Below are 24716 nucleotides of genomic sequence, written 5' to 3'. Positions count from 1 at the left end.
CAAATCACATACCCTCCCCAATGTCCATAATCCCACCCCCTTCTCCCAAACCCCCTCCCCCCGGCAACCCTCAGTTTGTTTTGTGAGATTAAGAGTCACTTATGGTTTGTCTCCCTCCCAATCCCATCTTGTTTCATTTATTCTTCTTCTACCCACTTAAGCCTCCATGTTGCATCACCACTTCCTCATATCAGGGAGATCATATAGAGCGTATCATGCTTAGCGAAATAAGATCTACGTTTTTAGCAACCTTAATTTGTCTTGAGCTTATCTCTCATGACCATCTCCCATGGCTCTGCGCGTACTGTGCCTGATTGACATCAACCCAGTCCCCTGCGCCACAGGGCTTCCGTAGTCTCTCACTCTCTGCCTTTCCCCAGAAGACCTTCCACTTCTTACCTACCTACCAAAATCCCACCTACTCAACCATGTTCTCTTCCAAGAAGACTTCACAGATGACCAAGGCAGAATAAAGGTCTCACTCAGCTGAATGTATTCCCTTGTTATATATAGTACCTGTCAGTCTGTCCTTACATAAGAATGATGTATAAACACTTTGAGAGCAGGGAGCATGTTGTATTTGATTCTGGATCCTCCTGGAGCCCTCACACATGGGACTGCCAAAGGATTGACACAAGACCCTAGCTCCCTGCTCACAAATTCTGAATCCCCCACTCTCCCTTCAAATCCACTTTAGGAGAGAGGATCCTAACATTTGAATCATGTTTCCTCTTCAGCAGGAAACCTTTTATTTAAATTATGGTAAAATACAAGTAACATAAAATTTACAGTTTTTTCCATTTTAAAGTGTGCAATTCAGTGGCATTAAGTACATTCACAATGTTTTACACCTATTACCATTATCTAAATCCAGAACTTTTTCTTCACCCCAAAAGGAAACTCCATATCCATCAAACAGTTGTTTCCCACTCCCTTTTTCCCCCAGCCCTGAAAATCATTAGTTTGCCTTTTGTCTCCACAGATTTGCTTGCTCTGGACATTTCATATAAATTGAAGCATGCAATACATGGTCTTTTGTAACTGTCTCCTTTCACATAGCATAATGTTTTTGAGATTCATTCATGTTATAGCATGTATCAGTACTTCATTCCTTCTTATGACTGAATAATATTCCGTTGCAAGGATAGACCTAATTTAATTCATGTATTCATCAGTTGATGGACATTGGGTTGTTTCTACCTTTTGACCATTGTGAACGGTGCTGCTATGAACATTCATGTTCAAGTTTTTGTGTGAACGTCTGTTTTCAGCTTTCTTATATATACCTAGAAGTGGAATGGCTGGGTCATACGGGAACTCTGTGCTTACCAGGAAGCCTCCTACACTTGCCATCTCCAGCTCTCATCAACATCCTGGATCTGCTTGGCTGACTTCATCTTGGAAGTGTCCGTCGGCTTTTTAGAAGGGAGCTATTTCATCTTGATTGTTGTCTCCTGATGGCAATCCTTAAAGGGCATTCCTAGTCTTTAATATTAACCTCTTACTACTTGGAGTTTTCTATTGTCTAACTATTCCAGATCCACTATTTAGTTTGTTCCTCACAACACTGCTACCGAGTAGATTCTATTATGTCTGCTTTTCAGTGGAGGAGGCTGACAAGGCTGAGACTGACTCCCAGCCCAGTGCCCTTTCCATACAACCACAGAGGCCCTCTATCAATTAACCTCTCTGTCCAAGGTCTTTGTAAGAAATAACCACATTCTGAAATTTATTCTCAGATCCACCATCATTCAGAAATGTTCCTTTGCTAGGTGGCCAGTCAAAGCTGGCACAGACTTCTGCCACACTCCGCCAGTTGGCACTTCATGTATAAGCAAAACAGTTTTTTCATTATATTTAAATATTTGCCTGTACCCAGAAGATCAGCTTTTGCCTTTTCTAGGTCTTCAGGAACCTTTTGGAATCCTGAGTTAATGCTCCCTTTGATGTTGATATGAAGCTAAATCTGAGCATGTCCCATAAGCTTAACCACAGTTCTCAAAATTTCCTCCCCTATTTCTTTGTTCAACCCGAGGGCATTTCCTTTTCCTTCTCAGGAGGCCATCTCTTGGACTGGAGAGTCCCTGACCTTTTGGGAACAGAAAAAAGAAGCACAATGACCCCACCTGCTCCTTGGAAGCCTCCCATCCTAGTGTTCTGTGTCCAAGTGGGACTAGAAACCAGCAGAGTCCATGCTGTACTCATTCTGGCCACTGTCTGACCCCCATACCTCCAGAGAGAAGCTTTGGGGGCTGACCTGGCTCACTTAGAACCTTCACTGGCAGTTCTACAAGCAGTGAAGGCTTTATAGATGCCACATGACCAACCTCATGTGCACTCAAGCAAGGATGCCCCAAGCTAGCTTTTTCCAAAGTGTGTTCTCTACAACCCTTGTTCTGGGTGATTTTGTTAGTAGCTATGAGAATAAAGGTTTCTGAGTTTCAGTGCATTTGGGTTCAGAGAGGTTTCTGTACCGTGGGCTTTTCAGCCTGTAGGAAGCAAATATGCAGGACAAACCTGCAAAAGGAGGAGATAGTATAGAATGTTTCCCAAACTTGGGGAATGAATATTTGACCATGAACATTTTTTCAAGAAGTAGCTTGAAGTGTTTTCATCAAAGCGCTAGTCAAAGATGCCCCCAGACCCTCTGGGACCTGTGGGACCCAGAGGTGAGAAACAGAACACTTATGCACATGGGCTCTGGAGCCGTGCTGCCTGAGATCATATCCCAGCCCTGCCACATAGTAACTGGGTGACCTTGGGCAAATTACTTCAGCTGTCCATGCCTCAGTTCCCCAACTGTAAAATACAGATGGTGATAATCATGTACATTATATGATACATGTAAACTTCTTAGAGCAGGGTTTGACACATAGTCAGTGCTCACTAAATGTTAGCTGGCATTTTGAATCCTTCACAAGCCTCACAGAAAGGGATTCCTCACATTCCCTCAGGAGCAGCAGCCTGTGCCTGACACTCCCCACATCCAGCCAACACCAGCCTCTCAGTTTATAAAACCTCTTAGCCAAGATGGCATGAAGACCCATAAAAGCCAACTGCAGTTCCCTAGGAGTAACCTTTCCTGAACTTGATGGCCACAAAGACCTCCTTCTACTTCATTTTTAATCCCTTATAGACAGGCATGTAAGATTCACAAGACCCAGATTCTATACACAACTTACTCATTTTCCAGTGGAATCTCAAGTTTTCTTCCTGATAACATATAACACAGTTTCCTTCCCTATAGCAAGGCTCTAGTCCAAGGACATGACACAGAAAAGAACACTAAGGCAGGAAGAGGGGCTGGAGAGGAAAATAGCAGGGAGAAGTTAGTACCAGTGACAGGAGGTAAGAGTGTTCCCCTTTTGAGGAAATGGGAGAGAGTGCCTATGACAAGGGTGCTTGGGTAGTGAATTAGGATAATTAATAGTAAGGATGTCGGGGTGGCTCAGTAAGTTAAGCGTCTGCCTCCAGCTCAGGTCACGATCCGAGGGTTTTATTGATCGTGGCACTGGGCTCCCTGCTCAGCAGGGAGTCTGCTTCTCCCTCTCCCACTGTGTCCTCCCTCTCTCAAGTAAATAAATAAAAACTTAAAAAAAAAAAAAGGTTAACTAACATTAGCTGCTGCAACAGACCCCAAATCTCAATGTCTTTTTTTTTTTTAAGATTTTTTATTTATTTATCAGAGAGAGGGAGAGAGAGCGAGCACAGGCAGACAGAATGGCAGGCAGAGGCAGAGGGAGAAGCAGGCTCCCTGCCGAGCAAGGAGCCCGATGTGGGACTCGATCCCAGGATGCTGGGATCATGACCTGAGCCGAAGGCAGCTGCTTAACCAACTAAGCCACCCAGCATCCCTCAGTCTTTGAATGTCCATCCTCCTGAGTTAAGTCTAAAGCAAGTTGAGATGCCCACCTCCATCTTGTAGCAAGAAATTCTATAACGGGGGGCCTGGGTGGCTCAGTGGGTTAAGCCTCTGCCTTCGACTCAGATCATGATCTCAGGGTCCTGGGATTGAGTCCCACATCAGGTTCTCTGCTGAGCAGGGAGCCTGCTTCCCCTGCCCCCTCTCTGCCTACTTGTGATCTTTGTCTGTCAAATAAATAAATAAAATCTTTTTTTAAAAAACCTATAACAAGAAATGCTGTGTGGAATATATAGGTGAGTGTGTGGTTGCCAAGAATCTCTGGATTACCCTGGCTGCCAAAGCTGTACTCCTCTGTTGCCCAACCGTGTGCCCTTCTCCCGTTTGTCTCTGGGTTGATTCTCCCAGCTTTTCTAGGATTCTGCAAGCTCAGAGTCTGTGGTTGCCCACATTATAGTATTTTAATTTCTCACCTCTGGGAGGACTCAGGCTCTGCTGTTAGCTGCCTCACTAATCCTCATCCTCTGGCAGAGATGGTTAGCGGTCTCTGAGTGTTCCTGCGTTCCTCTGCATTGCCAGCCTCTCTTGCAGTTGAGTGGGGGCCCTACCACTAGCTCTGGCCAAGAGACTATGTGTCATCTCTGGGTTGAGGCATGGTTCCTCCTGCATTCTTCTCTTCCCCCTATTGAGATGTCTCTGGAAGTCATGTGTTTCATAGGAGAGCTGAAAGAACCAACTCAGAAACAAATGTTCTCCCTCCCTAAGTGTCATTTCTCCAGTTTGGGGGGGAAGGAAAGTGGAAACCATCAGGTGGGTAAGAGGAAGGGGCCTTTGGCAGACAGGACTGTCCAGGAATTCTTGGCATTTATATAGCCATTTAATGATTTAATGTCAGGTATGTCTTCCAGATGGGATTTTCTGTCTTGAAACTTCTTGCTGTAATTTGAAGTAACAATGTGATCTGTGATTCAGATACTCCCAGTAGTACCACAGACAGTGCAGCAGGTGACATGTTTCAGACTGTGATGTGCACATGAATCGCCTAGGGGTCTTGTTAAGCTGCAGATTCTGTCTCAGTAAGTCTGAGGCAACACTCAGGAGTCTGCATTGCTAACAAGCTCCCAGGTGATGCTGACACTGTTGGTCCCTAGACTGTGCTCTGAAAAGTAAGGTGATCGGGGCAGGGCGATATACAATGCATAAAATTATGAAATCCTGATAATCCATGTGAGGTTACACAGATAATGTGGCTGTGTGGTCCTCTGGGAGGATCTCCTGAGATACAGTCTGAGAACATGCTCTGCAGAGGGTAGCTAGCTGCTCAAATCATTTTAGGGGGTCTCCTCAAGTTCCCAAGATCTCCTCCACGTAGGGTGCTCTGAAGGGGTACCCAGGGCTTCCTGGAGGTCCTCAAATTCTGGTGACCCACATCTCTTCCAAGGGACTTCCAGTCTTTTTGCCCCCAACTGCATTCCATAGTACACACCCAACTGTTCCCAGAGCCGAAGGGATTAGAGCAGCTGACCCGGCAGTGTGAGGGAAGAGGAACCAGGCTCCAGAGGCTGCTTTTGTTAGCAACAAACACAACACATCTCTGATCTGAACAGCAAATGTCCAAAGCATGAGTCAAGTGCCTTGTTAATAAGAAAGAGAATGAATAAGCATTCCCTTCAACAGTAAACGTTTTCTTATATATACAGCCTTCCATTTTACTCTGGACTGACGCCAGTTCTGACTACCCACAAAGGCCCTGCATGGGCTTTTAGAAAACAGACAATAATAGCTGACTCTTCTAACAAGCCTGCAGTCCTCCTTGTCACAGATGTAGCAACTAACACAATCAATGCTCCAATACAGCCTCAGTCATACAACTATGGAGGTAAATCACTGGGGCTTGGAGAATGAATGGCTCACAGATGACGAAACCAAGGGCTCAGAAGGCAGAAGTGATTTGCTCAAGGGCACAAATGAGTTGGAAGCAGAGTCAAGCCTAGAACCTGGCACCCCTTCATTTTGTGTTGTCTTCATTTCAGCACCAGGGATGGATATTGGAAGACATTCACCCTCTTCAAACCTAGGAGTGTTTGTTCATTCATTCACTCACTCAGTATCCATCAAGAACCTACTATAAACCTGCAAGGTTCTAGCTTGCCTTAATACTGCTCTATAAATCCCTGATGACCTAACTTTTAAATTTTTTAAATTTTTAAAAATGATTTTATTTATTTATTTGACAGACAGAGATCATAAGTGGGTAGAAAGGCAGGCAGGGGATGGGGGAAAGTAGGCTCCCTGCAGAGCCAAGAGCCCGATGCAGGGCTCTATCTGGGATCGTGACCTGAGCTGAAGGCAGAGGCTTAACCCACTGAGCCACCCAGGAGCCCCCTAACTTTTTAAAAGGTCCTACTGGTACAGCCTCTACCTCCATCTGTTGTTGGGCTGCATGCACTTTGCACCATGGCAATTGAGCCTTGACCTTGCCACTTTCCACTGAAATCCTGAGTTAACTAATGAACCTCAGAAAGCTTTAGTTTTCTCATCAAAATGGAGATGATATTATTACCTTCTCACAGGGTGCTACAAAAATATAAGAGAATATGCATAAAGAACTTAACACAGTATGTAGCTGGTGCCCAACATACAATCGCGGTTACAGTAACTGATAAGTACATTATTATCACTCTTGTTATTGTCAAGCAAAACAAGCCCCCTAGAAATTTCAGCACATGGGGTCTTCCCCTTTAGGACTCTAAAAAGGCAAGCTTGCTTTCTTTGTGTGTTGGAAAGCAACTTCTGTGTCTTATGGACTGTAGGAGTCATGGGACTGGGACACCTAGCCAAGTGTTTCTGGGTCTAATTTGCCATATCCTTGAGGTCCATCCCCATACCCCCATTTCTCTGCTGGGCCCAGCTGACCAGAGAACTGTCTGCCTCTATCAGTGTACAGCCCTGTAAACCCCAGACCTTTCAGACTTGTCTGTACATGGGGAAATAAGGCTGCCTTCCAATACAACCATGTGAAAAACCACATGCAAGGGATATGATTAGTTATAAATGGAAGTAACCCAAGAAATTGTAAGTATGGCTGAAAGGTTTAAAGCCTTGATTGGGGGCCACCTGGATGGCTTAGTCGGTTAAATGTCTGCCTTGGGCTCAGGTCATGATCTTAGGGTCCTGGGATCAAGGCCCTGTTTCTTTCTTTCTTTCTTTTTTTTTTTTTTTTATTTGACAGACAGAGATCACAAGTAGGCAGAGAGGCAGGCAGAGAGAGAGAGAGAGAGAGGAGGAAGCAGGCTCCCTGCTGAGCAGAGAGCCTGAAGCGGGGCTTGATCCCAGGACCCTGGGATCATGACCTAAGCTGAAGGCAGAGACCCCAACCCACTGAGCCACCCAGGTGCCCCCAAGGCCCTGTTTCTACTTCTCCCCCTCCCTCTGCCTCTTCCCCCTGCTCATGCTCTGTCTCTCTCTCTCCAATAAATAAATAATTTTTAAAAGATGTTATTTATTTATTTGTTTGTTTGTTTGTTTGTTTAAGAGAGAGGAGGCACGCACAAGCAGTGGGAGGGGCAGATGGAGAGAAAATCTCTTATGCAAACTCATTTTGTTCACCCTTAAAATTTTCTGTTTCATATGTTTTACAAAATAACTGGCATACTAATGTAGCTCATGAATATGATTTAAAATAAAACAATGCACATAAATCAAAGGTACATGCTAAAATAATTTTTTAAATTGATGATATGAGCCATCAAGAAAACCTTTGTCCTAGAGAAAACCTTTGCTCTAGAGAAACAGTTGGCAAGTTCCTGCTATTAGGTCCCTCAGCATTGCCCTGGAGATTATCTTCCTGAGGCCTAGCTGTCTACTTTTTCCTTTGATTCTCTGAACTACCTTCCAGCAAACCCCATCTTTCTACAAAATAAAAGGGGACTCCAGAGAGAAATGCTTATCTAAGGCTTCCAGGACCCTGTGCTCTGGGGAAGTCTCTTCTGTTGTAGGCAGAGATGGTTAGCAGACCAGACTATAGTCTGGGTGAAACACCCCTCAGAATTTTCTACCTTCTGAGCATAAGCTTCATCTTCCAGGGTTGGTTTTTTGTTTGTTTGTTTGTTTGTTTGTTTGTTTTTGCCACCGGAAAGTGTTGTCTCTCACCATACATTAGTACACACACATTCAGAATTATATACTTCAGTCTCTTATGAGTTTGATTATCATATCCATGTGAACAATCAACTCCAGGCCACTGACCAGGCTTAGGACCTTGGAACATCTCCAAGATGATGCTCCTTAGGGGGTCCTCTTGGCATCCAGATACAGGTTCCTCCTGACCATACTTAGCCTCATCACCATCACCTCTCAACCTACATTAGGGACCACTTTGACTCCAGCTGGGGAACAAGAAATATGACTTAGGTAAGAAGCCCAGGAAGACATTATATTCTTCCTACAAGGACCCAAGCCCCAAACAGATTGAAAATATTGTGACAGGACAGCCCTTTGAAAAGCCCAACCATCTGGGGCCACAAAATAGAGGAGTTTCATGAGCTTGATGTCAACCTGGGCTTGAATAACAGTTATTATTCATTAATTACCTATACACAGGACTTATTTAAATACACCAATCCATTTCATCTTCATAACAAGTCTTTGAGCAAGATATATTGTGGTTATTGTCAGCCCTATTTTGTACATTAGGAAAGAAAGTAGAAAAAGTTAGATCATTTGCCCAAGGTCAGGCAGTAAGTGGCAAGGCTGAGACTTGAATTCAGGTAATTTGACTTGAGAAGCTGAGGTCCCAACCACTACCTCACACTGCCTCTGATGCAGACGGGGTGACCATGGCAGGATCTATGATCTTTTAGGGCACAAGTCTTGGTGAGTTGGAGAATGTAGTACATGGCATTTCTTGCAGTAGAGATTCTAGACTTGTATTTTCCTACTAGAAGAAGGGGTCTGCCCATAGACAAGGTTATGAGACCTGATCAGGATTGTCACATACTGAAAGAAGACAAAAGAGAGATATAAAGTAGAGAAGTCCAAATAGAGTAGGTTGCCAGACTCTTGCCCCAAAGCTCAAAGCCTCTGCTCCAAGCAGCAGTGCCAGGACCACCTGGGCTCCAACGATAGGAGCAGGGACAGGAGCTGAACATTCTCACTCTGCCCTATGGCCTGGGTGCTTGAGCCAAACAGATGGAAGTTGCTGTGGATTAGGGGTTTGATGGTTTTTTAATTCAATTTCTCTTTCTTTACTTACTAGTTACTCTTAGTTGTCTTGAATTAGTGGCCTGAATTGGTTGCTCACAAACATCTTCCTTAGATGGCTATGGTCTGAGTTTAACAAGATAGTATATATAAAATGCCTGGCATGAATAGCATGATCAAACAATGGTAGTTCTGAACCCCTCCTTTCATTGTCTATCTGTATAAAATATCCCAGAGGAAGGGGTGATTAGGAGACCATTTGCTGTCTGACTGGAGCTGCCTAAATGGAATTTGCATGAAACCAAATTCATACCACACAATTCTGGTTGGATGATTTTCTTGTCCCCAGAAAGACTGTTCTTCAAACAGGTGCCCACTGGGCAACTTGTGAAGAGAAAGGATGGGGTTCCATCTTTTCCATCCCTTGGGAAAAAGGAGGAGCTGGGGTGGCCACCCTCTTGGAACTACATGGCAGCCCCTGTAACCTGAAAAACTCCCTACCTGTTACGAGGGTGTGACATATCTGCCAAATGTACATCACCTGAGAGACCAGCTTTGCAACAGAGCCTGGGCCCTCACTGTGGTCCCATTAAGGGCATAATGCTTCTCCTACATGATTGTTTCATTCACGTGGAAAGAGCCACAAGAGTGTAAGACTCCTGGCTTCCCCCCGACCTCCACCTGCCAGGAAAATGGATATCTGATAGTGAGTTCTGACAAGAGTCATCCTGACTAGCTCAGCCCTTTCCTCTTCCCTTTCTCTTGGGAATGTGCTGCTTGCAGGGGAAAAAATTCTTCTTGCTCCTCCTTGCTCTATAATTTAAGCAGGACCTGCCCCCACTAGAGGGCACTCCGTAGGGATGGGGTAAATTGGCTTAACCTCAACTTTGTCAAATAATCTTTGACAAAGAAAGTAAAAATATGCAATGGGAAAAAGATAGTCTCTTCAACAAATGGTGTTGAGAAAATTGGACAGCCACATGCAAATGGAATATTATTCAGCCATCTAAAAGAATGAAATCTTGCAATTTGCAACAACACGGGTGGAACTAGAGGGTATTATGCTAAGGGAAATAAGCCAGTCAGAGAAAGACAAATACCATATAATTTCACTCATATGTGGAAATTCAGAAACAAAACAGATGAACATAGGGGAAGGGAAGAAAAAAAAATAAAAACCATAAGAGACTCTTAACTCTAGGAAACAAACAGAGTTGCTGGAGGGGATATGGGTAGGGGAATGAGGTAACTGTGTGATGGGCATTAAGGAGGGCACTTGATGTAATGAGCACTGGGTATTATATGCAACTAATGAATCACTAAATTCTATCCCAGAAGTTAATAATACTGTATATGTTAACGAAATCGAATTTTAAAAAGAAAGAATGAAATTGAACCACTTTCTAACACCTTACACAAAAATAAATTCAAAATGGATAAAAGACCTAAGTGTGAAACCCAAAACCATAAAAATCCTAGAAGAGAGAACAGGCAGTAATTTTTCTGACATTGGCCATAGCAAGATTTTTTTAGATATGTCTCCTGAGGCAAGGGAAACAAAAGCAAAAAGAAACTATTGGGACTTCATCAAAATAAAAATTCTCTGCACAGTGAAGAGTACAATTGATAAAACTGGAAAGCAACCTACTGAATGGAAGAAAATACTTGCAAATGACATACTCAATGAAGGGTTAGTATCTAAAATATATAAAGAAGTTACACAACCCAACACCAGAAAACCACAAATAATCCAATTTAAAAATGAGCAGAAGACATGAACAAACATTTCTCCAAAGAAAACGTAGAGATGGCTGACAGACATGTGAAAAGATGTTCAACCTCAAGGAAATGCAAATCAAACCCACAATGAAACATCACCTCACACCTGTCAGAATGCCTAAAATAAAAAAACTCAAGAAGAAAGTGTTGGTGAGGATGTGGAACAAAAGGAACCCTCTAGCACTGTTGGTGGGAGTGTATGAGGGAGAACATGTGGAGGTTCCTCATTAATTAAGAATTAAAAACAATTACCATATGATCCACAACTGGGTATTTACCCAAAGAATACAAAAACACTAATCCGAAGAGATATATGCACCCCTATGTTTATACCAACATTATTTATAATAGCCAAATTATAAAAGCAGTTCAAGTGTCCATCAACTGATAAATAAGATGTGATATACATATGTATAAAGAAATATAACCCAGCCATAAAAAAGAGTGAAATCTTACCATTTACAACAACATGTATGGATCTAGAGAGAATAATGCTAAGTGAAATAAGTCATTCAGAGACAGACAAATATCATAGGATTTTACTCATATATGGAATTTAAGAAACAAAACAACGAAAAGAGGAAAAAAGGGACAAGCCAAGAAACAGATTCTTAACTATAGAGGACAAACTGGTGGTTATGAGAGGTGAGGAAGGTAGAAGGATGGGTGGGGTGTACACCTGAAATTAAAACACTATATGTTAAACTGGAATTGGGTTTTTAAAATAATAATAATAATAATAAAGAAAGCCTGCTTGCCTGCCAATATAAGTCCCATTCTCCAATACCAGCCTTATCCATCATAAGGGAGATGTTAGATTGACTTCTCCACGAAACTTACAGCTTAAGTGAAGGAATAAGTTGCTTTCATTGGACCTCCTTAGAGAACCCACCAAATGCCAATGACAGTCGTCTAGAGAATAAGTCCACTACTGTCCTTGGGGCATTAATGGAGGTGAGGATAGGACCCAGAATTACGGGCAAAGCCTCCCCCCATACAGAAATCTCCCTGATGGAATCTCTGAAAGAGGACAGACAGAGGCTAGCTACAATAATAGCTAATGTTTATTGGGTGCTAAGAACACCCTGGCTAAGGAATTAGGCCCTGTAAATCACCATCATTATCTCCATCTCACAGGAGAAGAAACTGAAGCTCTGCGAGATTAGATACAGCCAAGATAGACAGACGGCCCATGGTGGAGCCACACGGTTACTCCGGGGGCCACACGTCCCACCAGAACATGGTGCTGCCTCTAGCTCAAGATGACATCTCCCACGATGATAATGAGGGTAGGTGTGGTTGACACCTCCTGACTGGGGGCCAGCACTCTTGACCACACGTGTACAAGCAACAATAAGGGTGTCTTCAGGCTTTCTCTCCTGATGTCTTGGGCTTCTGGAAACATCCTCCTAGTTAGCCAGTCAGTGGCAGCACCCCATGTGGTCCTGTGTGTCTCTTTCCAGGGCCGCCGCCATGCCCTCTGCCCTGCATGCTAGCCTCTCTGAGCAGTGTATGATCTCGTCCCCCACATCCTGCATTCACTAGTGTCGCTGCTCATAGAATCCGATTTCCTCCACGCCAGTGTTTCCTAAACTTGGGTCACCTGCATAGCACCATCACATTTTTTTTTGCCATGTCCATGTGCCACCTAAACGTTGATTGGTTTAACATTTTTTAATTTGCCTTAGCAATGAGCTAGAAAACCAGGGTTAAGTCCCAACTCTGCTGTTTCCCAGCTTTGTGTTACTGGACAAGTGCCCTGCGCTCTCTGTGCCTCAGTTTCCTAATCTGTATAACAGGGATGATCAGAGCAACTACTTCAGCCAGTTGCCATGTGGACGAAATGAGGTACTGCCAGTAAGGCCTGATCACAGCACCTAGCACAAAGTAAGTCTCAGAAAGTGTCAGCTACCCTTGTCTTTACATTTATCCAAAAAGGAAACTTTCTATCCCTACCATAAATGAACAACTCTGTCCCACTTATATCACAAAGAGAGGAGTTATAAAAGCAAAGTGAAAACACTTACTAAATACTGGTTATTGCCTGACAAAGTTTCCAGGCCCAAGGCTTGCTCTCACTTTGTCAGGAAGTGTTGAAGGCACACTCGGTTCAAGCCACGGTGAGCATCTTGTCCTGAACTGGCCTCAGACTTCTGGTTTTAGTGCTGAGAGTCCTGTAAGCCCCCTCATTCCCAGGCTTCCTCGGATCTAGGCTTTCTTCTTCATGCAAAGACTAAAAATAACTGACAAGGGAATAACATTCTTGTGATGTGAGTACGTGTGTTTAGGGCTGAGTCAGTACCCCACTTACTTACTATCATCTTGAGGAATAAGCCCCACCATGGGCCCCACCACACAAGCCCGCCTCTAAGGGCGGAGTTTCCAAACTACATACATGTACAGAAAAGCCATCATGTGTGTGCAACTGGGACTGTCCCCCAAGGAAAACCATATTTGTACATGCCCAACAAGAGGAACCATGATCCGTGGCACAGCTAAAATTACTCTGTATTATACAACCATCAAAATATCATGTTTTGAAGTATCTTTAATGAGAGGGAAAAGTGATCATGATAAAATTTCTGGTTTAAAAAAAATAGTCAGACCAAGATGTCCTCAGTAAGTGGGTGGGTAAATAAACTGTAGTACATCAAGACAGCAGGGTATTATCCGCTGCTGAAAAGAAATGAGTTATCAAGCTATGAAAAGACATGGAGGAGACTCAAATCATGTTGCTAAGTGAAAGACGCCTGTCTGAAAAGGCCACATACTGTGTGGTTCCAACTATCTGACATTCTGGAAAAGGCCACACTATGGAGAAAGTAAAAAGATCGGTGGTTGCTAGGAGTTAGGGTTGGAAGGAAGGGTGCGTAGCTGGAGCACAGGGGATCTCTAGGGCAGTGAAACTACGCTGCATGATACTATAAGGGTGGATACATGTCCTAATACATTTGCCTAAACCCAGAGAATGAACAACAAGAGTGAAACCAATGGTAAACTGTAGACTTGGGCTCCTAATGATGTGTCAGTGTAGGTTTGCCCATTGTAACAAATGAACCACTCTAATAGGGGGTGTTGCTAATGGGGAAGGCTGTGCATATGTGAAGCAGGGGGTATGTGGGAAATCTCTGTACCTTCCTTCCTGCTGTGAACCTAAAACTGCCCTGGAAGAACTAAGTCTTAAAAAAAAAGTTTTTTTTAAGATTCTTATTTATTTATTTGACAGACAGAGATTACGAGTAGGCCAAGAGGCAGGCAGAGAGAAGGGAGTGGGGGGAAACGGGCTCCCTACTGAGCAGAGAGCCTGATGCGGGGCTGGATCCCAGGATCCTGAGATCATGACCCAAGCCAAAGGCAGAGGCTTTGACCCACTGAGCCACGCAGGCGCCCCAAGTCTTAAAAATTTTTAAAGCAGGGGTACCTGGGTGGCTCAGTCAGTTAAGTATCTACCTTTACCTCAGGTCATGATTCCAGAGCCCTGGGATTGAGCCTCACGTTGTGAGGCTCCCTGCTCAGTGGGGAGTCTGCTTCTCCCTTTCCCTCTGCCCCTCCCCACACCCGACCCCTGCTTGTGTGCATGTGCTCTCTCTCTCTCAAATAAATAAATAAAATCTTTTTAAAAATGTTTAAAACAGACTACAAAACCACACATAGTAAGACCTTAGTTTTTTAAAATGCAGAGAAAGATAAAAAAGAAATACACTGTAATATTAACAATATTTGGGGTGCCTGGGTGGCTCAGTCGGTTGAGCATCTGCCTTCAGCTCGGGTCATGATCCTGAGGTCCAGAGATCAAGTCCTGCGTCAGGCTCCCTGCTCAGTGGGGAACCTGCTTCTCCTTCTCCCACTCCCCCTGCTTGTGCTCTCTCTCTGTCAAATAAATGGGTAAAATCTTTAAAAAGAAAAAAAAAAAAAAAACCAACATTTATCTCTGTGTGGCAGGATTCTGGAGGGATTTTTTATTTCTTCATATTTACTTCTGTATTTCTTATTTATATCTATTTCTATATTTTCTAAGAAATTTTAGCACAGAACATATATTACTTTCATTACCAGGAAAAGAAGTTGAATAAAAATTATATATCTAAAAAGTACTAGGAAGAAAGTAACCAGAACTGATTAACCACAGCCTTTGAAAATTGTTTTTTATGGGGTGCCTGGGTGGCTCAGTAGTTAAAGCCGCTGCCTTCGGCTCAGGTTATGATCTTAGGGTCCTGGGATCGAGCCCTGCATCGGGCTCTCTGCTCTGCAGGGAGCTTGCTTCCTCCTCTCTCTCTGCCTGCCTCTCTGCCTACTTGTGATCTCTCTCTGTCAAATAAATAAATAAAATATTAAAAAAAAATAAAATTGTTTTTTACAATGGTGGCGCACTGGGAGGGAGGTTTCTGGCTGACTGGCTATCACCTCCTTTCCTTCTCCTCTGGAGAATGCCCTTGCAGAGAAGGCGGGGCTTGTCCAAGGTCACAGGTTTCTGCTGCCTCTGCATCCCATCTGGTGAGGCTGCTCCTGAGCTGTCCCCTGAACCTCAGGCTCTGAACTCCAGAGTCTATAAGGAAAACACAATATCCCTTTCCCCCTTTTCTTGATTTTTCCATCATTTGGACTGTGGCACCCAATAACTTCCCCAAGACACATGTTACGAACTAGAGGCAGGGTGGCATCTAACACAGGAAGTCCCTGCTTTGGACCCAAACAGCCTGAGCTGGAATCCCTGCTCACCACCTTCTAGCTACACGGCCTTGGGCACACCGCTATACCTCTTTCCACAACAGCGGCCTCCTCACTATCATAAGGATTAAGTGAAATAACAATCTAGCAGGACATCAAGTGGGACTCAATTTTTATCAATTTTTACATTTACTACACAAGAACTCTTTCTCTATCTCCCTTCCACTAATTCAAAGAACTCCCCAAGTGGCAGGGGCAAAATCTCTCCTCTACAACCCATCTAGGTCTCTGCTTCTCCTTGGTCAAGACCCCTCAAAAAAAAAAAAAAAAAGAAAGAAAGAATGGCTGAGAGGCAGCCCAGTGGCCCCATGGGGGCTTCCCAGAAGAGGTGGCAAGGTTGGGGGAGGTAGCTAACTTGAGACCCCAACTGGCCAAGCTAAAAGAATCTGATCACCAGGCATATACACAATAAACCAGGGCCCCATGTAACTGCAGCACACTGTATGAGCATCATGTCCATTCCTTCGTAAGGAAAACGAATTGATCCTGAACCCTCAGCACCTCCCAGCATCATTCTGGATGTGGGACACACAGTGGAGAATGAAACAAGGTCTCTGCCCTCACAGGGCTCAGTCTCCACTCCTGCTGGAGGTGTGAGCGGCATCCATCCACCTTCATTACCAAGACTGGGGGAAGAGGCAGGGCCATTTGAGGAGCTGAGAACCATACATGTAGTTCAGCCCATCAGGCCAGGCATCCAGCTTCCTGTCACAGAGACTCAGAACCGTTAGCCTGAAGCTAGGAGCCCACTGGTTCCGACCCCCCACCCCCGGAAATCAGTGCCAATAAGAAGGCATTTATAATCCTCATCCAAGATACTAACTTCCCTGCTCTGTGGCTGGGGGTGGCTGGGTGACCTTGGACAAGTCATGTAACATCCCCTAGTCCTAGTGTCTTCCCTGTAAAACTGGGTAAAGATACCACCCTCATGGCACTACTGAGGAGGGCACAAGAAATCCAAATCGGAAGACAGTCGTTGCTCCCCCGCCGCCCTCTCAGATGTGGCACCAACTGGAGAAAAACAGAGCATGGTGGTTAGGAACAGAGCCTGCCGAGACAGGGGCCTGGGGTCACCTCTCACCAGCTGTATGACATCTCTATACTAAAACGTCCCCATCTACAAGATGAGGACAGTAATAATAATTCCTACCCTAGAGGGTGTTGGATGCTGAATTACTATATGGGAAGTGCTTGGAACAGGGTTCGATGCATATCAAGAATGGTATGTTTGTTTGTTTGTTTGTTTCCTTCTTCCAGAAAATATGTTTATGGGATCACTGATCATGCTGGAGCAATTAGCACCTCTTTATATCTCCCAGATGACCTTTGAGAGTATGCAGGAATGTCCCACTTACTAGAAACATAAAGAAATGTGCATTAGATGTGAATATAGTCACCTCCAACACAGACACACACACACACACACACACACACACACACACACATACACACACACCACTGTACCAGGGATAACCAAACATGACGATGACAACTGTATTGTCCATTTGGTCAGATATCACAGGAAATGGGAGTACCCTCTCACTCATAGCTATGTTAACTTGGCCGTTAGAGTCAGACCTGGGTTTGAGTCCTAGAACGGCTCTTCCTTAGTGGTCTGACCTTTGGCAAGTCATTTAACCTGTATTTCTTCTCCAGAAAAGTACTGGATGAGGTTTCAGGGGAGTTAACCCCACCTGTGTCACCAACATGTCATTGCCCCTGGTGGGGATGATGGAGCCCTTAGCGGACTCTGACTCCCTAGTGCTTCCAGCCAGAACAGTCCTGGGAAGTTTCCTCCTTTCCCCTGCTGGAGATCCAGCTCGGACAAGCCTGTGGGCTGCTTTACTCCCCCCACCCAGCAACCCCCCAAGAGCAGTCTGAGAGAGTTAAGAGTACACCAGCTGCCAAGCTCTGGGAGGCAGAAGTCCTGGCCAGGGTTCCCAGACCCTACACTCTGTTGACTCGAACTGCAGAGCATCTCCAGGCTTTCACAAATATTTCCTGGGCAGGAGGGAGCAAGATATCTAGGCCCTTCTCTGCTTTCTGTCTGCTGGCCTCTCCTTTGGAGAAAGCCAGCCTGAGTGCCGTTTATAATAGGATAGCTTTGACACTGAGCTTCCTGAGGTGAGCAGGGCTAGGGGCACAGTTTGGGCACAGGTACCCCCTCCATGGAGGAGGGAAGGGGCACAGGGGGCAAAGCTGGACGCAGAAATAGAGATGGAGACAGAGATGAAAACAGACCAGAACACAGGATAGGAGGAGTAGGGACAGAAACAGGGGCAGGATCAAGGACAGAGACAGGGCTGGGCCTGCACAGGGTCCTAAGTGGACAGGACTGTGGCACAGGGTTGGGGGAGCGGACAGAGGGAGACACAAGTAAGCACAGAGCAGAGCTGGGCGAAGGGTAGCAGGCAGTGGGAGGAAAGCCCTGCCGGGGGTCTTACATAAGCTGAGGACCCTCTATTCCCCAGAGGGGCCTACGGGAAATCTGGGGGTGGGCTCTCCAGTCAGAACCCACATTTTCACCCTAGCCTGTGCATGCTTTCCAACAGCAGCAGACAGAGCACGGTTTAATTAAGTTAGGACTGGCAAGATTCACTTCTTATTTAAAAATCATGACAGCAACAATAAACATACTCAGCTGAAATGGCACCCGACAAAGCCAACTCCCCTAAAAGTTAAAGTCAAGCGCCCCCATCCCAGCACCCTGTACCTTTAAGGAGGAGAAGGGTTCCCTTGCGTCCCAGCTGAAGAGCAGGTTATTCTTAGATATAGCAATGACTTACCTAAAACTGAGTTATTCCCCTTTCCTCCTCTGGCCAGCCTCTCTTCACTCTGGGGAGCTTTTACCATTTAAGGTCAATGTTACATCTGGCTCTGGAGCTCCGAGCTGAGAAGCCTCTGGCTGCTGAGCCGCGGCCACCGCCTCCTCCTAGAGGGGCTGGGACTTAGAGCCCGGAGCTCCTCGGGGAGCCCCCTCTGGCCCCACTCAGGGGGGCTGACAGCAGGGGAAGCTAACCAGGCCGGCCCCAGAGCTTAGGGCAGGCTGAGCCTGTGAGTCAGGAGCTTGCTCTGAGTGCCTCTTACGGGCACCCACACAGTGGATGGCAGTGCCCATGGGCAGCCCGTGCTGCTGGGCACTGTCCTGGCCAGACAGGGACCAAAGAAACTGCAGATCTGCCTCCCAGCCTGGAATCCCCAGCAAGCATGTGAGGCTGGACAAGACCCTGGCCCCAAGCCAGGAGAAACTGGGAACACTTCCTGTCCCAGGGATTCATGGGCGGGGGCTGCTCCTACCTTAAACCCTTGGGATTACCAGAGCGAAGGGCCTAGGAGGTTCAGCTAATCCCAGACCTGGCAGCAGCCCCAGGGGCTTCAATCCCTGCTCCTGCGCTCAGCAGTCCTGTGGTCTTTGCATTGTGGAGTTCCAGTCTCCTCATCTCCAAGACAGGGATAACAGCGATAATGCCTAACTCAGAGTTGCAGGAAGGCTAAAGGAGACCATAGTGAAGCCTTAGCATAGTGCCAGCATCTCATCGAGTTGATTGGCACAAATTCATTTCCTGCCCCTTCCCAGACGCAGGCAAGGACAGGCTGTCTCCCTCCTGGAAGAGGGAGACATGCTGACCCTGCTTGCTCCTCACCCACCTTGGGTACAGTGCCCACCTTGGGCCAAAGTCACAGAGTTCCAGATTCTGTGCAAGTCACATGGAGGCTCCAGCCGTCTTCTGAAGCTGGAGGCAGGTCAGAGAAGCCCTGGGTAGGTTGCCAGATAAAATACAAGACACCACTTAAATACAAATTTCAGATAAACGACACATAACTTTTGGGGCACCTGGGTGGCTCAGATGGTTAAGCATCTGCCTTCCGCTCAGGTCATAATCTCAGGGTCCTGGGATCGAGCCTCATAGTCGGGCTCCCAACTCAGCAGGGAGTCTGTTTCTCCTTCTCCCTCTGCCTCTCCCCCTGCTTACGTGTGCGCACTCTCTCTCTCTCTCTCAAGTGAATAAATAAAACCTTTAAAAAATACATAACTTTTGTATTTATACATAACCTTTTAAATACATAACTTTATGTATTTAAAAAATACATAACTTTTGTAATGTAAGTACGTCCCAAATATTATACAGGACACATTTATTTCATATATATATATATATAATTTCAGGTAAGATATAGATATCTTACCTGAAATGTTAATTGAACTGTACATCATCTATTTTCATTTTCTAAATCTGGCAACTCCAGCCCTAGACCATCTTTCGCCACCCCAGAAATCATCTACCAGTTCTGAGAGTTATAGGGATTGGTGCTTCAAAGCCTGTGCCCTCAAGCCTGCCTGGTGACCACTGCCTGGCTGTATACAGTCTTATTCCTAGCTCCTGGCCATGGGTCAGCCATCCCAGCCATGGCAGGCTTTCTCCAACAAACCTGACACCCTGGGCCTCAATCTTAACCCAAACCATAGGCATCTAGTCCTGGTCTCCCTGGTTATTATGAGAAATATTCCTGATGAGAATAGAGTTTGTGCTGTTACACCCCTAAAAATAGTATTTTTGTAGATAGAACCAGAAGAGACTGAACCACATACTAGTTCTGCTTTCCCTCATGTGTCTACACCTATCCATTTGCTGGGTATAGGTTCCCACTAACAAAGATACATCGTGGTAACTACTAAAATTTCAGGTATAGGAACTAGAAGGAATTTAGCAAACTGTATAGTACTACTTCTCTAACTCCACTCTGTGTGTGAGAATCCCCAAGCATGAAGTTCCTTGAACCCCTCTTCCAAAAGTTCTAATTCCATGGATCTACAGTAGATGTGCAAGAATCTGCATTTTAATTAAGGCCCTCAGGTGATTCTTATGCAGTTGGTCCAAAGACCCCACTTTAGGGAATGATGCTCCAAGGGTTGATCTTGTGAATCTAGCAGGAGTTAATCCAGAGATGAACTAGGAACTTAGGCTGAAAAGGAATGGAAGGCATTGGGTACACATAAGGGTGTGTGTGGGACCGAAGTGTGGGTGTGTATACAAACCATACATTGAGCCCCTGCTATATTCCAACCTCTACATTAGATACTCTACACAAAAGTATGTATGTACCCTCACAAGTGCCCTAAGAAATAGGATTGTTGTACCTTTTCTTCCAAAAGGAAATTGAGACAAGAAGAGGTGAAACCACTTGACTGACATTCCACAGCTGGGAAATGGTAGAGTTAAGGGGTGAACTTAGGTCGGTTGGCCCTAAAACTCTTCCCGCTTCAGCAGAGTGTCTTAAACTAGGGTTCGTGGAAAGCCATCCAGAGTTTCTGAGCCAACTGAAATTGTATGTGAAACACTGTATGATTTTGTTTCTCTTGGATCCACGTCTGTAGCTTTCACCAGTCTCACAAAGGAGACACCAAATAAAGATTAAAATCACTGCATTAATACAAGCATTTCATAAAACATATTACTGGTGGGTATGTGATATGGAACAAGCTCTACAGAAGACAATTTAGCCTTCTCAAGATTATAAGACTCGGGATCTTTGACCCAATTCCAACTCTATGAATTTATTCTACAAACACACTCTCACACTTGGGAAGTGACAAATGAACAAGATTATTCATTACTGCTTTGTCTTTAAAAGCAATAGGATTGGAAACAACATGAATGTTCATCAACGGGGGAACCATAAAAGATGGTGTGGTACAGGGGCACCTGGGTGGCTCAGTTGGTTAAGCATCTGACTCTTTATTTCAGTTCAGATCATGATCTCAGGGTCGCAAAATCAAGTCCCACATCTGGCTCCATGCTGGGCATGGAGCTTACTAAAGATTCTCTCTCTCCCTCTCCCTTTATCTCTCCTTTCCCTCTCTCTCTAAAAAAAAAAAAAAAAAAAAAAAAAAAGATGATGTGGTACAGCCATAACAGATGATAAGAAAGCTCTTTGTACAGTGATATAAAAAGCCTCCAAGATATGGTTAAGTGGAAAAGTAAAATAACAGAACAGTTTATAAATATCCATGTGCACAAATAGACTTAAGTTCACACATACGTGTTCACAAGTACATATGTGTATGTATATGTGCACACAATCTCGGGAAAATTAGCACAAGAAACAAATAACAATAGTTGTCAATGGCGAGGGAAACGGAGTGCCTGGGAGAGAGAGTATCCACTGTAAGCCTCATTTATACATTCAAAATTTTGAATCATATGAATAAATAATATGTTGACATTCAAAAATAATAATGAAATAAAAGCATTGCTATGAACAGGATTTAATCAATTCATCTTTCAGCACTGCTTCCTCTAAGTGTCAGAGTATTGACAAGAGCCTAACTAAAGGCTATTTTTGTTGCTTTTATTTTTTATTTTGGAATAATTACAGACACACAGGAAGTTGCAAAAATAGTACAAAAGGTCCCATGTATCCTTTACCCAGCTTCCTCCAGTGGTGACATCTTGGACGGCTGTTGCACAATATGAAAACCTGGAAGGTGGCACTGGTGTGTTACTATTGACTCCAGTACAAATCTTATTCTAAAGGCTATTTTTAAAATATAGCCTTTTCACAACTCATAAATTCATTTAAAAATGTTTGTTGAGCACCTTTAGTGTGCCAGACCCACACTAGGGACACTTCAGACCCATCCCTGGGTAGGGACACCTCAAACCCATCCCTCCCTCATGGGGTGTAGACTAGGGAAGGTGACCCCCTTGCTCAAATGAGAATAATATCACAGAAACCCAGGAGCGAGCAGTACACAGGGAGTACTGACCAAACCTCTAAAAAAGGAACTGTGTCCCTTGCTGTCCTGGTCATGGAGCTTCACAGCTTGCCTGAAAGCTGACTTTTAATCCTTAAAAGAGCATGAGCAATTACTCCGGCTATTTTTATCCTCATTCCTGGAGCCACACAGGGATTTGGCCTCACTCTACCAAAGTCTTCAGCTCATCACTCATTCCCATCAGGGATAATCATGTGTCCTCAGCATAAAAGCAGTGGCCCAGCAGAGGCACACTGGCACACAGCTGGGGGAATCTCTCTCAACAGACCATTTGACTCCAGGCCAGGGAAGAGGTTTAAAAGTCCCAGGCCTTTGTCCTGGGACTGAAGGAAGCCAAGCCTGGAGAAGCAGCATGTTGCCAAAAACACTGCCAGCGCAGGGACTGGCAGCTGGGATGACCACACTGGGAATTGAGACCTCCCTGCCCCTTTTATGCTCGGGGACTCTGGTATGCCCAGCACTTAGTAGGTCCAGGATGAGTAAGCAAACAAATAAGTGGCCAATCAGTGGTGTCAATCAGATGACAATGACAGGTGTCATTTACTGCCCACAGTGCCAGGCACTGTGTCAGCCACTTTACACATAAGGTCTAGATCAGTCCTCACTAAAACCATATGATGTGTGGCTTCTCACCCTCACTTCCTGGAGGAGAAATCTGAGACACACAAAGAGGTCAAAGACCATGCCCATGTCTCACAGTTTATAAAGCTAGATCTTCCTGACTCTAGAGTCCCCAGGAGGTCGGGGACAGCAGAATGGGAGAATAAGGTGTCTCTTTCCTTCCCAGAATCCCACTGAAATAATAGCAAAGGACTTCTTAAAAAGGAATAAATCTTAATTACAAAGAGAATAAGAAGACATTTCTGGAACTGGCAAGAAGAGGATGGAGGAGAGCCTAATGAAGGGGGGAAGGGGCAGCCTCAGTCCAGTGGAGAAGACCCATGGAGAAGGGGGTCTACTGCTCTGATGCCCCTGAAGAGCTAGGTGTGACAAATACAGAAATGAGATATGGAGTCAAGCAAATGATTCAAGGTCTGTAGAGAGAAGGGGCTGAAAAGGAACTACTTCGGGTAAACTTTTGTACACAGCGTTTGGACTAAATGCCTTCAGGCTAAGGGAAAACAAGAACTATAAACAAATACTGAGTAGATATCTTTTTCTTATGGATTAGCAATTCTGAAAGTACTTCCTGTGCATTCCAGGACTGAGCATATTAGTAAATACATTGTTCATAATGAGAATCAATCTAAATCTCAGGAAACAAATTGAAGGCTGCTGGAGCAGTGGGGGCGGGGAGAGAATAGGATGGCTGGGTGGTGGACATCAGGGAGGGTAGGTGCTATGATGAGCGCTGTGTAAGCCTGATGATTCACAGACCTGTACCCATGAAACAAATAATACATCATATGTTAATTTAAAAAAAAATGAGAATCAAGTTTCTCACTTGCAAGAGGAGGGAGCTATGAACGCAGAAAGGAGCGAAAATAGAATAAACCACAGTTCTGCTGGGCTGGAACTGTAGGTACTGGCATGGACTGGATTGGCAAGTTGGTAAATAGAAGGGGAGAGAGAAGGGGGAGGTCTGGATAGATAAGTGAGTGGGCATGTGTATGTATATATATGTATTTATATACATACATACAGATGTGTGTGCATAATGTACATCTGCTTCCTAGCTCTGTCCACTGAGAGGGCCCAGAAATAACATGCTCTGGTTGCAATGAGCACACTTTGTACACAGATTGGTTTATAAATACCATTCTCCAATAAAAGGATCTAGAACTCCTTAGAGAAATGAGTACTGGTAGGGCTGGGGTAGGGAAAGTACGAGATGAGCCTGGAATATCTGATTGTGCTGAATAGTAAGGACTGCTTCCAGAACGATGGTGACATGTCAAAGGACAGAGGGCCACCCGAAGGGGCTCTCACTGGCCAAATCAAAGACAATATGAGCATCAGGTAACTAATGATGATAAATGATGATAACCCATGAATAAAATAAAACCCCTCAAGTGGTCCTGGGGTGAGCAGGGGAGAGAAAGGGTCCTGGCTTCCTGACTTTGCTTTGGGCCGGTCCTAGAGGGGAAAACTGCTGGAAAATTGTCATCCATTTTCCTCACTCTGCCTCAAGTGTGACTTATCCATTGTTTTCAAGGAAATACACTGCACACATACCTTCTGCGTGGCAGTGAGGTTACAGAAGTAAGCAAAACATGACTCAAACATGCCCTCTAGAAGCTTATGGTAGGAGACTTAAGAGAGCCTCTCATATTTCTACCTATGATGGAAAGTATGTGTAACTGGTTTGCAAACAACCCTTTGGCGTACTTACATGAGATGTCATTAGTAAAACTGTTCTATAAGGAG

At 44.7% G+C, this 24716-nt stretch overlaps 1 protein-coding gene across 7 annotated transcripts in view; it reads right to left on the bottom strand.

Annotated features, from left to right (window-relative positions):
* Positions 1–18765, bottom strand: part of IRAG1 (inositol 1,4,5-triphosphate receptor associated 1) — a 127787-nt gene extending 109022 nt beyond the window's left edge. For 5 of the 7 annotated variants that reach the window (XM_059408246.1, XM_059408254.1, XM_059408270.1 and 2 more), the window contains exon 1: positions 18358–18765. In XM_059408246.1, the coding sequence (XP_059264229.1) occupies positions 18358–18424 (67 nt within the window). In that variant the 5' untranslated portion in view covers positions 18425–18765. Of the gene's footprint in view, positions 1–12870; positions 12959–18284 lie in introns of those variants that run through there. The other 2 variants (XM_059408287.1, XM_059408297.1) reach the window with 2 other exon arrangements.
* Positions 18766–24716: the final 5951 nt, after the last annotated feature.

This window comes from Mustela nigripes, chromosome 1 (genome assembly GCF_022355385.1).
Source record: "Mustela nigripes isolate SB6536 chromosome 1, MUSNIG.SB6536, whole genome shotgun sequence".
NCBI lineage: Eukaryota > Metazoa > Chordata > Mammalia > Carnivora > Mustelidae > Mustela > Mustela nigripes.
The sequence above is the reverse complement of the archived record's forward strand: the minus strand, read 5'-3'. Positions and strand labels throughout refer to the sequence as shown.